Below are 13,028 nucleotides of genomic sequence, written 5' to 3'. Positions count from 1 at the left end.
GGAAAACTGAGAAGTAGGAAAACCATCTCTCTCTCTCGCTCTGATTCAGCCAGTGCCAGCAAACCTCCCTCGCCCGCCACCAATTCAGGAAGTGACAGATGGACCCTCATGATGCCTCTGTAAACACAGCCTATCCTATACCCTCCCACACATGCCTTCTATTGCAGGATCACATGCGTGCACCCTCCCACCCACCCTGACACAAACACACGCATACGCACGCAACTCCATTCACACATACTCTGGAACACAACAACTGAGATGAAAGCAAACCGGAGTCGGCTGGAGATCTTGAGGGTTCTTGGCCGTCGCTGCGATTAAGACTCTTTATTGGCATGTGAGTAATTCCAAAATTCCATCTCCGAGAGCTCAGAGAAATTCATTAAGCCGCTGAGTGGTTAGTCACGTCAACCAGCAACGAACGGTGTGAGGGGCGGGGAGTTATTTAAGGACACGGGGTGCAAAACTCAAACTGCGGGGGTGGGGGAGAAGCACGCTTGCTTGTCAAACATCTTCACATGTTTTGCAAAAATTGGGAAATCACGCTTGGAGGTTAGCCCAGGCGAAGAGGAGTACGCTAATTAGGAAGGGATTTCAATGCAATCTCCGTGCAGATTCAAAACCAACGAAAGCAACCATTTCTAACTGGGTCCCTCCCATGGGTCTTGGAGGCCCAAAGGTCCTGCCTCTCAACAGACGGCATAGCGAACCAGCCGCGAGCCCCGGATCTCCCGCACTCTCTGGCAGTGGCGCAGGATGGTCAGAATGCTGTGGAAACGCTTGTCCGCCTTCAGCTGCGTGAACTCCTCCACGTCCGCCTCCACGATGAAGAACTTCCCTGCAAAACACAAGGTGGCCCTTGGGTGCTGGGAGCCAGCATTTGCAAAGAAGCCCAAACAGTCTTCACGCCACGGATGCACAACACGTGTCTGCTGGGGTCTCACTCTCCTGTTCGCTGTTCTGGCCTTGCCAAAGAACCCCGGAAACTGACGTTTCAGCGCTGAGAGATTACAGAATCTTCGCAGAACTCATTTCAGGTGGGTAGCTGAGTTAGTCTGCAGTGGAAGGAGCAAGATGTGCATCTTGCATATCATATCCTTGGCGTGCAGATGTGGGTCAGTGGCCAAACTGTGGCTGTCCAGGTGTCCATGGACTTCAGTTCCCATGAGACCCTGCCCAGCATATGTTGGCAGGGGCTCATGGGAATTCTAGTCCATGGACATCTGGAGAGCCACTGTTGGGCCACCCCTGGGGCGAGAGCATCCACTTGGCACGCCGATTCAGCCTCTGGCACCACTACTAAAAAGGTAAAGGTATCCCCTGTGCAAGCACCGAGTCATGCCTGACCCTTGGGGTGATGCCCTCTAGCGTTTTCATGGCAGACTCAATACAGGGTGTTTTGCCAGTGCCTTCCCCAGTCATTACCGTTTACCCCCCAGCTGGGTACTCATTTTACCGACCTCGGAAGGATGGAAGGCTGAGTCGACCTTGAGCCGGCTGCAGGGATCGAACTCCCAGCCTCATGGGCAGAGCTTCAGACAGCATGTCTGCTGCCTTACCCCTCTGCGCCACAAGAGGCTCTTCGGCACCACTACTGGAAAGGATCAAATAGTAGAGCGTGGAGAAGACCTCAGCCTGATGCCCCTGGAGAGTGGCTGCTGGCCTGAGTAGGCCGTAGAGATCACGATAGACGCAGGGTCTGATTCAATAGAATGTACCTTCACGGGCACAATATGTTGGCCTCAACCTGAGCCAGGGCCTTCTCGGTCCTCGCCCCGGCCTTATGGAATACCTTGTGAAAGGTGTTTGCAAGCTGCTTTCGCAGTCTTTGGGGTAGTGAAAAGCGCGATATTACAAAACAGCTCTTTTCCTTCTTGTAGTTGAGGATGTCAAGGACCGAACCTGGGATTTCCTGCATGCCAAACATATGCTCTTCCACTGAGCCACAGCCCCACCCTGCTCCGGAGGCAATTTAAAGCCTGGCCGTGGTCACAGGCACGTGGCTCGATGTGTGCCGTGGCACCGGAACCATTGCCAGCTGGGGACACCCCGATGGCCAACTGCCCCCTTGAACCCTGGTGGAAGCTGTTAGGGAGATGTGTGTTTCTGCAATAGGGTTTCTTTTAACTTCAGGGGCTGCTCAGAGAATCCCACGTGGCAGAAATGGTATTCCAAATCAATATATAAGGATTCCTAAGAAGAGCCCTGCGGGAGCAGACCTGTGATCCATCTAAGCCAGCATGCCATCTCACACAGTACCTGGTAGATCGCCCCTCACCCCCACCCCACCCTTTCAGCCACCACCCCGGTTAGCTCTCTCTGGCTTCTTAAGCTGCTGTCCTTTCATCTGTGAAGATCTCTTCAGCCCAGAAAAGGGTACTTTTGGAGATGGGAAGGAAGAGGAGAGAGAAACGGAACAGAGCCAGGAGAATCACGTCAGGGAAAGACCAGACGGGTCGGGTCTCGAGCCGACTGGCCCTACGAACTGTGCCAAGCGTGTCCACTAAGCCGTGCCGTTGTGACAGGCTGAGATCCCCTCTGCCACGTGAAGCTTCCCCCGAGAAGCTGAATTTCCATTTTAAGCCCACTCACAGATGGGAGGGCAGAACGGAGCTAAAAATGCTATTTATAAGGAAGGCTTCAAATCCTGATTTTATGCGCCGAAAGGAAAACAAAACTTCCCTCCTCGACGACAGAACTGGCTGTGTGTCTTTAAAAAAAAATATCTCCACCACTCTGCAGGGAGGATCTCCATCTGTTGCTACGTGAGCTCCAGAGCGAAGGAGGAATCAACAACCACCCAGCCGCAGCCTGAAATTGTACTTAGGAGGGCGATAGATGGACCCAATAAAAGGTCACCAATGCTGAATTCCTCACTGTTCTTTCAAGCGCAGAGCCAGGAAGGTAGATATTTTCCCTTCCCAGGATCCAGGCAGCAATAGCTCCTGGAAATTCTGGTTACAAGCCTGAAACCACTAGCCCTAGGTTTCCACCAACACCTTCCTGGTATCCACCAAGTGTTTTGACAAAGTGGGCAGGGCTTTGGCCCAGCTGGACTTCAGAATCACAGAGTTGGAAGGGGCCATAAAGGCCATCTAGTCCAACCCCCTGCTCAACGCAGTATCAGCCCAAAGCATCCTAAAGCATCCAAGAAAAGTGTGCATCCAACCTTTGCTTGAAGACTGCCAGTGAGGGGGAGCTCACCACCTCCTTAGGCAGCCTATTCCACTGCTGAATTACTGACTGTGAAAATTTTTTTCCTGATATCTAGCCTATATCGTTGTACTTGAAGTTTAAACCCATTACTGCGTGTCCTTTCCTCTGCAGCCAGCAGAAACAGCATCCTGCCCTCCTCCAAGTGACAACCTTTCAAATACTTCAAGAGGGCTCTCATGTCCCCTCTCAACCTCCTTTTCTCCAGGCTGAACATTCCACTTCTCACTGGCCCCTGGAGATGTGATTGGCCGTGTGCAGGTTCTTTATAAAGATCCTTTGGTGGTTGCGGTTACCCTAGCAAAAGAATCTTCCCCAGGTGACTGGAGTTGCAGCAGCCCTCGTACGGATGGCCCTGCCTCCTCCAATGGCCATTTTGGGCTGCATCCACCTCTAACAACGTTAGTATTGTGCCTGCAGGTTCACACCACTTGGGGACCTCTGCCCTAGCCAGAGAGGAGTGGGGGGTCCACAATGTTAAAAAGGTTCTAAAAGACTGAAATGGCTGTCTGTTTATCTATCTAGCACAGATGTACCTTTGGTGTCCTTAGTTTCTTCTTCCTGGAACCTGAAGTAGAGGTTCCTGACAGCACTGGGCATCGATTTCATGGACTGGCGCATGATCTTGTACTTGCTGGCCACGGCCTTGTTGATTTCTTGAATCACGGCGTTCACCTGGTTGTATGTCAGGCGCCCTCGCATGTACCTTTGGGAAGGACAAGGAGAAGGATTACATCATGACTTGGGAGGGGCACCACCACCCTCTTACCATCCAAAAGATGCCCAGAGCTGTATCCCTGCATTTTGTGCAGGGCACCTATTTTCAAATTGGGGGATGGGATTTAGGGAAGGCACATAGACCTGGTTGCTAGCTTTGTTTTTTAGTTCTAGCATAGGATCACCTTGGTTAAGTTTAGAGGGAAAGTCAGAGCAACTGAAGAGTTAGAGGCATATTTAGGAAACGTCATAGGATATAAAAAATATTTTTACATGTAAAACGCATAAAAAAATAAGGATTCACATCATGGTATATTTTGGAGTTAGGCCTAGCTTAGGTATGGTTCAGGTTGGTGAGTGGTTAGGTTTAGAGGGAACGTCAGAGCAACTGAAGAGTTAGAGGCATATTTAGGAAACGTCATAGGATATAAAAAATATTTTTACACGTAAAACACATTAAAAAATAAGGATTCACATCATGGTATATTTTGGAGTTAGGCCTAGCTTAGGTATGGTTCAGGTTGGTGAGTGGTTAGGTTTAGAGGGAACGTCAGAGCAACTGAAGAGTTAGAGGCATATTTAGGAAACGTCATAGGATATAAAAAATATTTTTACATGTAAAACGCATAAAAAAATAAGGATTCACATCATGGTATATTTTGGAGTTAGGCCTAGCTTAGGTATGGTTCAGGTTGGTGAGTGGTTAGGTTTAGAGGGAGAATCAGGGCAAGGGAAAGTGCTAGAGGTATATTTAGGAGAGGCCATGGCATACATCAATGTTTTAAACATTATTTTACATGGAAAAAAATTGCAAAAATAATGATTCATATCAGGGTTGTTTTTTTTGGCGGGGGGGTTTAGGATTAGAGTTATCTTATTTAAGAAGAGCTGTTTTTTATACCCTGCATTTCACTATCTGAAAGTGGCTTAAAAACCCTTTCCCCCTCCTCTCCTCACCACAGGCACCTGCGAGGTAGGCGAGGCTGAGAGAGCTCCGAGAGAACTGCTCCGAGTGAACAACTCCAACAGGACTGTGACTAGCCCAATGCCACCAAGCTAACTGCATGTGGAAGTGTGGGGAATCAATCCTCCAGATTCGAGGCTGCCGCTCTTAACCGCTGCGCCAGGTTTGACAGCTGTGCTCTGGTGGTCTTGCAGACTCTGGGTCGTGGTTTCCATCTCATATCAGGCCTTCCTCTTTTCCTGCTGCCGTCCACTTTTCCTCCTCCCTCTGCCCGATCCCAATGCGATCCCTGTCTGTCTGAGACTGGGTGACTGGAGCTCGGAGCCGTCATCTGCCAAACTCCAAGAACAATAGGACACAAAGGCCGCCGTCTGAGCACGGCCGGGGAATGGCCAGCGGGTGGCTCCTTGCAGCCGAGAAGCGTCCTGGTGTTAATAAAGGAGGAAGCCTTCATCCGCCCACGCGGAGACATGAAAGGGAAAAGAGCAGGCCTGGGTGCTTGAGCAGAGGGGAGGCCAAACACGCCCGAGGCAAGGAGCAGGCAGCACAACACACAGCAATGAAAGCTGAAAAAACGTGGGAGGCGGTGTGTGTGCGTGGGCGGGGGAATCAAAACAGCAGGAAACAGTTAAGCTCCCTGCAATGTGGAAAGTGTACGTCCACAGCCCCTGGCTTGTAGCAGCTGCATTTCGGAATCTGTGCAAGATAGAGGAGAGCAATGTGGAGGGTTGGGGCTGGAAGCCCTGGGTTCAAATCCCCACATTGCCACAAAGCTCACTGGGCGACCAGTGGGCCAGTCCCACATGTACCTACCTCATGGAGCTGTCGTGCAGATAAGGTGGGAAAGGGCGAACCAGGGCTGCTGCCCCATACGTCTTGGAGAAAAGGCGAGATAAAAACGTACCAGAGCATTAAAGTTAGTGTAGAAGATGGGATCGGGATTTTGCCAAGCGTCTGTCCAGGGATTATTTCACCTTGCACGGGAACCGGGGGTGGGGGGGCAAATACCAAGAGCCAGGACTCGCATCCCCTCTCTGGCCATCCTTCCCATGGTAGGAAGGAAGGAAGGAAGGAAGGAAGGAAATTGGAGTGTAATGAGAAGGAAGGGAGGGAGGGAGGAAGGAGGAGAAAGAGAGGAGAGAGAATGAAAGGAAGGAAGGAAGGATGAAAGGAAGGAAGGAGATTGGATGTGGACTAGGAAGGAAGGAAGGAAGGAAGGAGAAAGAGAGGAGAGAGAAAGAGAGAATGAAAGGAAGGAAATTGGAGTGTAATGAGAAGGGAGGGAGGAGAAGGAGAAGAGAGGAAGAGAATGAAAGGAAGGAAGGAAGGAAGGAAGGAAGGAAGGAGAAAAGGAGAAAGGAAGGAAGGAAGGAGAAAGAGGAGAGAGAAAGAGTGGAAGGAAGGAAGGAAGGAAGGAAGGAGAAAAGGAGAAAGGAAGGAAGGAAGGAGAAAGAGAGGAGAGAGAAAGAGTGGAAGGAAGGAAGGAAGGAAGGAAGGAAGGAAGGAAGGAAGGAAGGAAGGAAGGAAGGAAGGAAGGAAGGAAGGAAGGAAGGAAGGAAGGAAGGAGAGTTGTCTTACGTGGGCATACAAGCTACAGGTAGGTCAAATATCTTTGTGTGTGCAGCATTTCTAAGGGTCATCTTACATTTAGGATCATCCTCCTTTTCTGTGGGCTGTGAGCCTGGAGCCAGACTGGGCCACGAATGCTCCGTGGGGGTCTTTATCGCAGCCCCAACGTGGCCAGGGGGCTTACTTACGCAGGCACGCTTTCGAACTCCTCCACTGTCATGAAGGGGATTTCTTTCACGCCCTGGCCCTCTTTCCCCGGCTTCTTCCGGTGTCCCGGTTCGGGATCTTTGCCCAGCTCCTCCTTCTTTGCAGCCAAGCCCCCGGTACTGCCGAGCAAATGGAGACAGAGAAGTGTTCACCGCAGGCAGCAAGGGACGCGCTTAACAAATGGCCTCGCTCCAGGCCTGACGGGGTAAGTCATCGCTCATCTGCTCCGAGGCAGAATCGAGGAAAGCAAACATGCTGTTTCCTTTGCTCCTGCCGACTGTTTGCTGGCAGGGCAGCACAATGGGGATCTGAGTACTGAGTCCTCTGCGGAGGAGGGAGGAGGACTCAGCTAACGTAACTGTAACAACCATAAGAGAAGCCATGTTGGATCAGGCCAATGGCATACCCAGTCCAACACTCTGTGTCCCACAGTGGCCGAACCCCAGATGCCCTCAGGAGGTCCAGCAGTGGGGCCCTAACTCCAGAAGCCTTCCCACTGTGGCCCCCCAAGCACTAAGAAGCCAGAGCACCCCTGCCCCAGACAGAGTGTTCCATCTAGACCTTAGGGCTAAGAGCCACCCATGGACCTCTGGCTCTAAGGTTGATCCAACCCCCTCTTGAAGAGGTCTGTGCTTGTGGACACCACAACTTCCTGCGGCAGTGAATTCCACAAGTTAATTACCATCAAGGCGAAGGACTTCCCTTGATCTTTCCTTAACTTTCTTGTTGCCACAGTAGCAACAGGAAGCATACCTGGCGGGGACTGCGCTGGGCAGGTAGAAGGGCATGTTTTCTTCAAGATGTTGGGCTTCATCATAATCCTTTTCAATCAGTTCCTGGAGCTCCTTTTGTTAAATTAACGACCACAATTAGTGTTCACATAGAGCTTCCCATGTTCAAAGCCAAACAGGTTATCTTTTAAAAAATACATGTATTTTTTATTTTAAGAAAACAGAACTATAGAAGGGATACAAGAGAAAAGGGGTGATACAACCCTCAAAAATTATTATACATTGAAGGGAGGGAGGGTGGAAGGGAAGGAGGAAGTGAGAAAGGAAAAAAATGGAGGGAGGGAGAAGGAAAGGAGCTCACCACCTCCTTAGGCAGCCTATTCCACTGCTGAACTACTCTGACTCACAAAAAGTTTTTCCTGATATCTAGCCTATATCGTTGTACTTGTAGTTTAAACCCATTACTGCGTGTCCTTTCCTCTGCAGCCAATGGGAACAGCATTCTGCCCTCCTTCAAGTGACAACCTTTCAAATACTTAAAGAGGGCTATCATGTCCCCTCTCGACCTCCTTTTCTCCAGGCTGAACATTCCCAAGTCCCTCAACCTATCTTCATAGGGCTTGGTCCCTTGGCCCCAGATCATCCTCTTCGCTCTCCTCTGTACCCTTTCAATTTTATCTACATCCTTCTTGAAGTGAGGCCTCCAGAACTGCACACAGTACTCCAGGTACTTCTATAGAAAGAGGATAGGAAGAGCAAAAATGATAGATATTTCTCCCCAACATCCTCATCACCACGCTCTTTACAATAGTCCTTACTTCAGATCAGGGGTAGTCAAACTGTGGCCCTCCAGATGTTCATGGACTACAATTCCCAGAAGCCCCCTGCCAGCATTTGCTGGGAATTGTAGTCCATGGACATCTGGAGGGCCGCAGTTTGACTACCCCTGCTTCAGATATTCTAACTTCTAAACATAACTAGTCTATTTTACCACAAGACTGTTAACTTTCACCATTGGCCCATTATGGGCAGTACCGTAAACGCAGACTGGTGGCCGCTCTCCAGGCCTTTTAACTGGGGCTGCCAGACATTGAACCTGAGACCTTCTGCATGCTAAGTGGATGCTCTACCCCTGAGCCACGGCCCTCATTGCACCTGGGTTGAGATTTTCCCATCTCAGGAGATTGAACATCTGCTCTCCACAGAGTTCTACATCCCAGCTCCTCAGTTCTGCCTTGGTAGAGGAATGGGAAGGCGACTGTAAGCCGCTTTGAGCCTCCTTCGGGTAGGGAAAAGCGGCATATAAGAACCAACTCTTCTTCTTCTAGTTCTCAGGTGATCCCTTTTCTCACCTCATCCACCATTCCTCCCCCTGGCCAGTAGATTTCCCTCCCTCACGCGTGACAGTTTTTAGCAGTTCATCCCTGCGTATAAAAGAGGCCCAAAAGTACATCATCCTGGCCCTCCACTACCACTTCCCACAGGCTTCCCCAATGAGGTTTCAACGCAGGAGCTCAGCGACCTTGAGTTGACCTTGCTGCCTCTCCTGATGGTGACATTCCAGCTCCATCTTATTGAGGAGGTCGTTGAAGAGAAACATCTCGTGGAGGATCTTACCGAGCACCGTCTTCAGAGACGGCTCCTGGCCTGACAAACGAGAGAGAGAGAGATATGTTCAGCTCCCCATTCTTCTAGCTTGTAAATATTTGCTATGAAGTTTTGAAAACTAATTGATCAATCATTTTGCAGAGCTGCCTAGCTTCCCTTTCTGAAAATAGGTACTATTATACTTGTCTTCCGTCCTGCTGGCAATATCCCTGTTTCATTAATTTGTGAAATCAACTTTCCTAATATAAGGGATGTGTCAGTGTTTGTCTCTTGTGGCCCTTCCTTGGTTACCCAGGGAACTGCTGATTGCTACTGTGGGATGGTATGAGCCTCTTGTGGCGCAGAGTGTTTAAGGCAGCAGACACACAGTCTGAAGCTGTCTGCCCATGAGGCTGGGAGTTCGATCCCAGCAGCCGGCTCAAGGTTGACTCAGCCTTCCATCCTTCCGAGGTCGGTAAAATGAGTACCCAGCTTGCTGGGGGGTAAACGGTAATGACTGGGGAAGGCACTGGCAAACCACCCCGTATTGAGTCTGCCATGAAAACGCTAGAGGGCGTCACCCCAAGGGTCAGACATGATCCGGTGCTTGCACAGGGGATACCTTTACCTTTACTGTGGGATGGTACATAAATTTCCTCCAGGCCAGGCTGGATGTTGGAGATTTTTGGTGGGGGGGGATCACTTAGGCATGGAATTGGGGTCACTGTGGGTGGGCAGGTTGTTGTGAGTTCTGCATTGTGCAGGGGGTTGGACTAGATGACCCTGGAGGTCCCTTCCAACTCTATGATGCTATAATATAGGGACCCACCAGCCTGGAATCATTTATAGATTTCAGATACTCCCCAAGTGCACCAACTTGCCTTACCTATCTTCCTTAACTGCAGCAACGTCTTGATATGTGAAATCTTGCCATTGACGTGGGAGCACAAGCCGTCTAAGTCTGGGGAGGTCACATCACACCTTCCTGCTGAAGCAGTAAAGGGCAGATTAGTCTGTCTGATTTTAACAGCGACGTTAGAAAGCTATAAGCACATCTTAAAGTCAGCCCAAGCAACCAGGCAGGTATCTGCACACGGAACACAGCAAGCAGAAGCAGGTATCTTGGAAGGCAGAAACTGTTGGCAGAGTTTAAATATGCAAAGAGGGTTAAGGCACCTGACCACTAAATAGAATAAAGTAGTTTTATTCAGAAGAGAAACAACTTTGTAACGAAAGAGGAGAGAGGAAAGTCCTAACTAACTGTCTAACACAGGCCTTCTCAACCAGGTATTTGTGAAACCCTGGGGTTTCTTGACAGCCCTGGATTTCCTGAAGGGGTGGGAATTAATTAATTTTTAATATATTTTAAAATTTTGCCACACTTTTATCCGGTGATATGGCCACATACAGTCATGCTGACCTGCTCCAGCCCCACCCCCATGGCCACTGATGGGCTTGGAGGGGGTAGGAAGGGGAGGGGCCCCAGGTGGGCGTGTCCACAGCTATGCTCGTCAACCATATTCTGCATGATCGCACCACTCCTGGGGTTTCTCAAAGCCTGAAGAATGTTTTGTGGGTTTCTCAATGGTAGAAAAGTTGAGAAAGACTGGTCTAACTATTCTGTTTGGCATTTGTTCAGTCTGTTCAAGAGCAAGCAGGGAAGAAGTCCCAAGCTAATGATGCTAAAGACACATCTCCGATGCCTCCCCTAAAACATCAGTATCCCCTCTCCACTTGCTAGGGGGGAATGGGTAGTTGATTAGCCGCTCTTGCCAGGTAGTCATTAACTATTGACATGTTAATTGGTTTTAATGCATTTTATGGGGTTTTATACTGTTGTAACCCGCCACGAGCCGCAAGGGAGTGGCGGGAAATAAATTCAATAATAATAATAATAATAATAATAATAATAATAATAATAATCATAGAATCATAGAATCATAGAATCATAGAGTTGGAAGGGGCCATACAGGCCATCTAGTCCAACCCCCTGCTCAACGCAGGATTAGCCCTAAGCATCCTAAAGCATCCAAGAAAAGTGTGTATCCAACCTTTGCTTGAAGACTTCCAGTGAGGGGGCACTCACCACCTCCTTAGGCAGCCTATTCCACTGCTGAACGACTCTGACTGAGAAAAACTTTTTCCTGATATCTAGCCTATATCGTTGTACTTGAAGTTTAAACCCATTACTGCGTGTCCTTTCCTCTGCAGCCAGCAGAAACAGCATCCTGCCCTCCTCCAAGTGACAACCTTTCAAATACTTAAAGAGGGCTATCATGTCCCCTCTCAACCTCCTTTTCTCCAGGCTGAACATTCCCAAGTCCCTCAACCTATCTTCATAGGGCTTGGTCCCTTGGCCCCAGATCATCTTCGTCGCTCTCCTCTGTACCCTTTCAATTTTATCGATGTCCTTCTTGAAGTGAGGCCTCCAGAACTGCACACAGTACTCCAGGTGTGGTCTGACCAGTGCCGTATACAATGGGACTATGACATCTTGTGATTTTGATGTGATGCCTCTGTTGATACAGCCCAAAATGGCATTTGCCTTTTTTACCGCTGCATCACACTGCCTGCTCATGTTTAGTTTACAATCCACAAGTACCCCAAGGTCTCGTTCACACACAGTGCTACCTAGAAGCGTATCCCCCATCCAGTAGGCATGCTTTTCATTTTTCTGACCCAGATGCAGAACTTTACACTTATCTTTATTAAATTGCATCTTGTTCTCATTTGCCCATTTTTCCATTGTGTTCAGATCTCGTTGAACTCTGTCTCTATCTTCCGGAGTATTTGCCAGTCCTCCCAATTTGGTGTCATCTGCAAACTTGATGAGTAGTCCCTCCACCCCCTCATCTAGATCATTAATAAATATGTTAAAAAGTACCGGGCCGAGCACCGAACCCTGAGGTACCCCGCTACTCACCTCTCTCCAGTCTGATGAAACACCATTGACAACAACTCTTTGAGTGCGGTTCTCTAACCAATTCCCTATCCACCTAACGATCTGAAAATCCAGATTGCAGTCCTTCAACTTATCCATCAGAACATCATGGGGAACCTTGTCAAAAGCTTTACTAAAATCCAAGTAAATGACATCAACCGAATTTCCCCGATCCAGCAAACCTGTTACTTGGTCAAAAAAGGAAACTAGGTTGGTCTGGCAGGACCTGTTGGAGACAAATCCATGCTGACTTCCTTGGATCACCAAATTGTCCTCCAGATAATAATAATAATAATAATTTTTCAAATCCTTTTGAATCACGCCCACTACCATCTTGCATATTCCAACAGAAACGTCATGAGAACTGCATTATTCAGATTCTTAAGAAGCAATGATGTCCAAAAAGTTTCATTTAATTCTTTTCCCCACCTCAGCTTAGCTGGCAATAAATCATTCATTATTAAGTGCAATAAAACCACAATATAGTTTCAGAGGGTCACTGTGTCTCTGCAGTAGACGTTAAGTGGTCTTAGAGGTAATATTGGACTTTAAGTATAAGTATGTCTCATTGTGAGAAAATGCAGCTGTCTCCCCCCCCCCCCCCATTCCCCAAAGTAGCCATTTTCCCCAGTGGAACTGATCTGGGTCGTCTGGAGCAGTTTCCATTTCTGCAGATCTCCAGGCCGTACCTGGAGGGTGGTAACACGAGCCTCTGCTTCCCAATTCTCCCCCTCCTCGAATCGCCCCCTGTTCCCCGCTCCCCAAGCAGGAACTACAGCATTACCCCTTTCCCTGGCCAGCACAGGTGGGCTCTTCTCCTCTTCCTCGGACATCTCCTGCCGCACGAAAAATACTCTTTCCAGCTGCAACGATTCGAACTACCCGCCCAAGCTGCGCACTCTCGCGAGAGCTCAAGTCTCACTCCGTGACGCCGCTTCCTCCCCAGAAGCGCCGCTTCCGCCCTTAGTGTCGGGGAGACTATGGAGATAGGAAGGCTAGAGAGGCCAGCTTCCAGTGGAAACTGAAAGCCGGGATGGGATGGCGAGGAGGGTCGCTCTAGCAACCCATCCTCCTGCATATTTATGCCGGGATTCGGACT

At 49.2% G+C, this 13,028-nt stretch overlaps 1 protein-coding gene across 2 annotated transcripts; it reads right to left on the bottom strand.

Annotated features, from left to right (window-relative positions):
• Positions 1 to 312: 312 nt before the first annotated feature.
• On the bottom strand, positions 313 to 12,855 carry SKA1 (spindle and kinetochore associated complex subunit 1). 2 transcript variants are annotated; one of them, XM_077346780.1, is made up of 7 exons: positions 12,714 to 12,855; positions 9,875 to 9,976; positions 8,924 to 9,048; positions 7,424 to 7,515; positions 6,652 to 6,789; positions 3,750 to 3,919; positions 313 to 838 (listed from the first exon to the last, which is right to left on the bottom strand). In XM_077346780.1, exons 1-7 carry the CDS (start codon positions 12,760 to 12,762, stop codon positions 690 to 692), a joined length of 825 nt encoding a protein of 274 aa, XP_077202895.1. In that variant the 5' UTR covers positions 12,763 to 12,855; the 3' UTR covers positions 313 to 689. The 2 variants fall into 2 exon arrangements, with proteins under 2 accessions (XP_077202895.1, XP_077202896.1); XM_077346781.1 differs by having other exon boundaries at positions 9,875 to 9,973; positions 12,714 to 12,849.
• Between the last annotated feature and the right edge of the window lie 173 nt (positions 12,856 to 13,028).

This window comes from Paroedura picta, chromosome 7, assembly GCF_049243985.1.
Source record: "Paroedura picta isolate Pp20150507F chromosome 7, Ppicta_v3.0, whole genome shotgun sequence".
NCBI classification, from domain to species: Eukaryota; Metazoa; Chordata; class Lepidosauria; order Squamata; family Gekkonidae; genus Paroedura; species Paroedura picta.
Note: the sequence above shows the minus strand (reverse complement) of the source record. Positions and strands in the feature narration are given on the sequence as shown.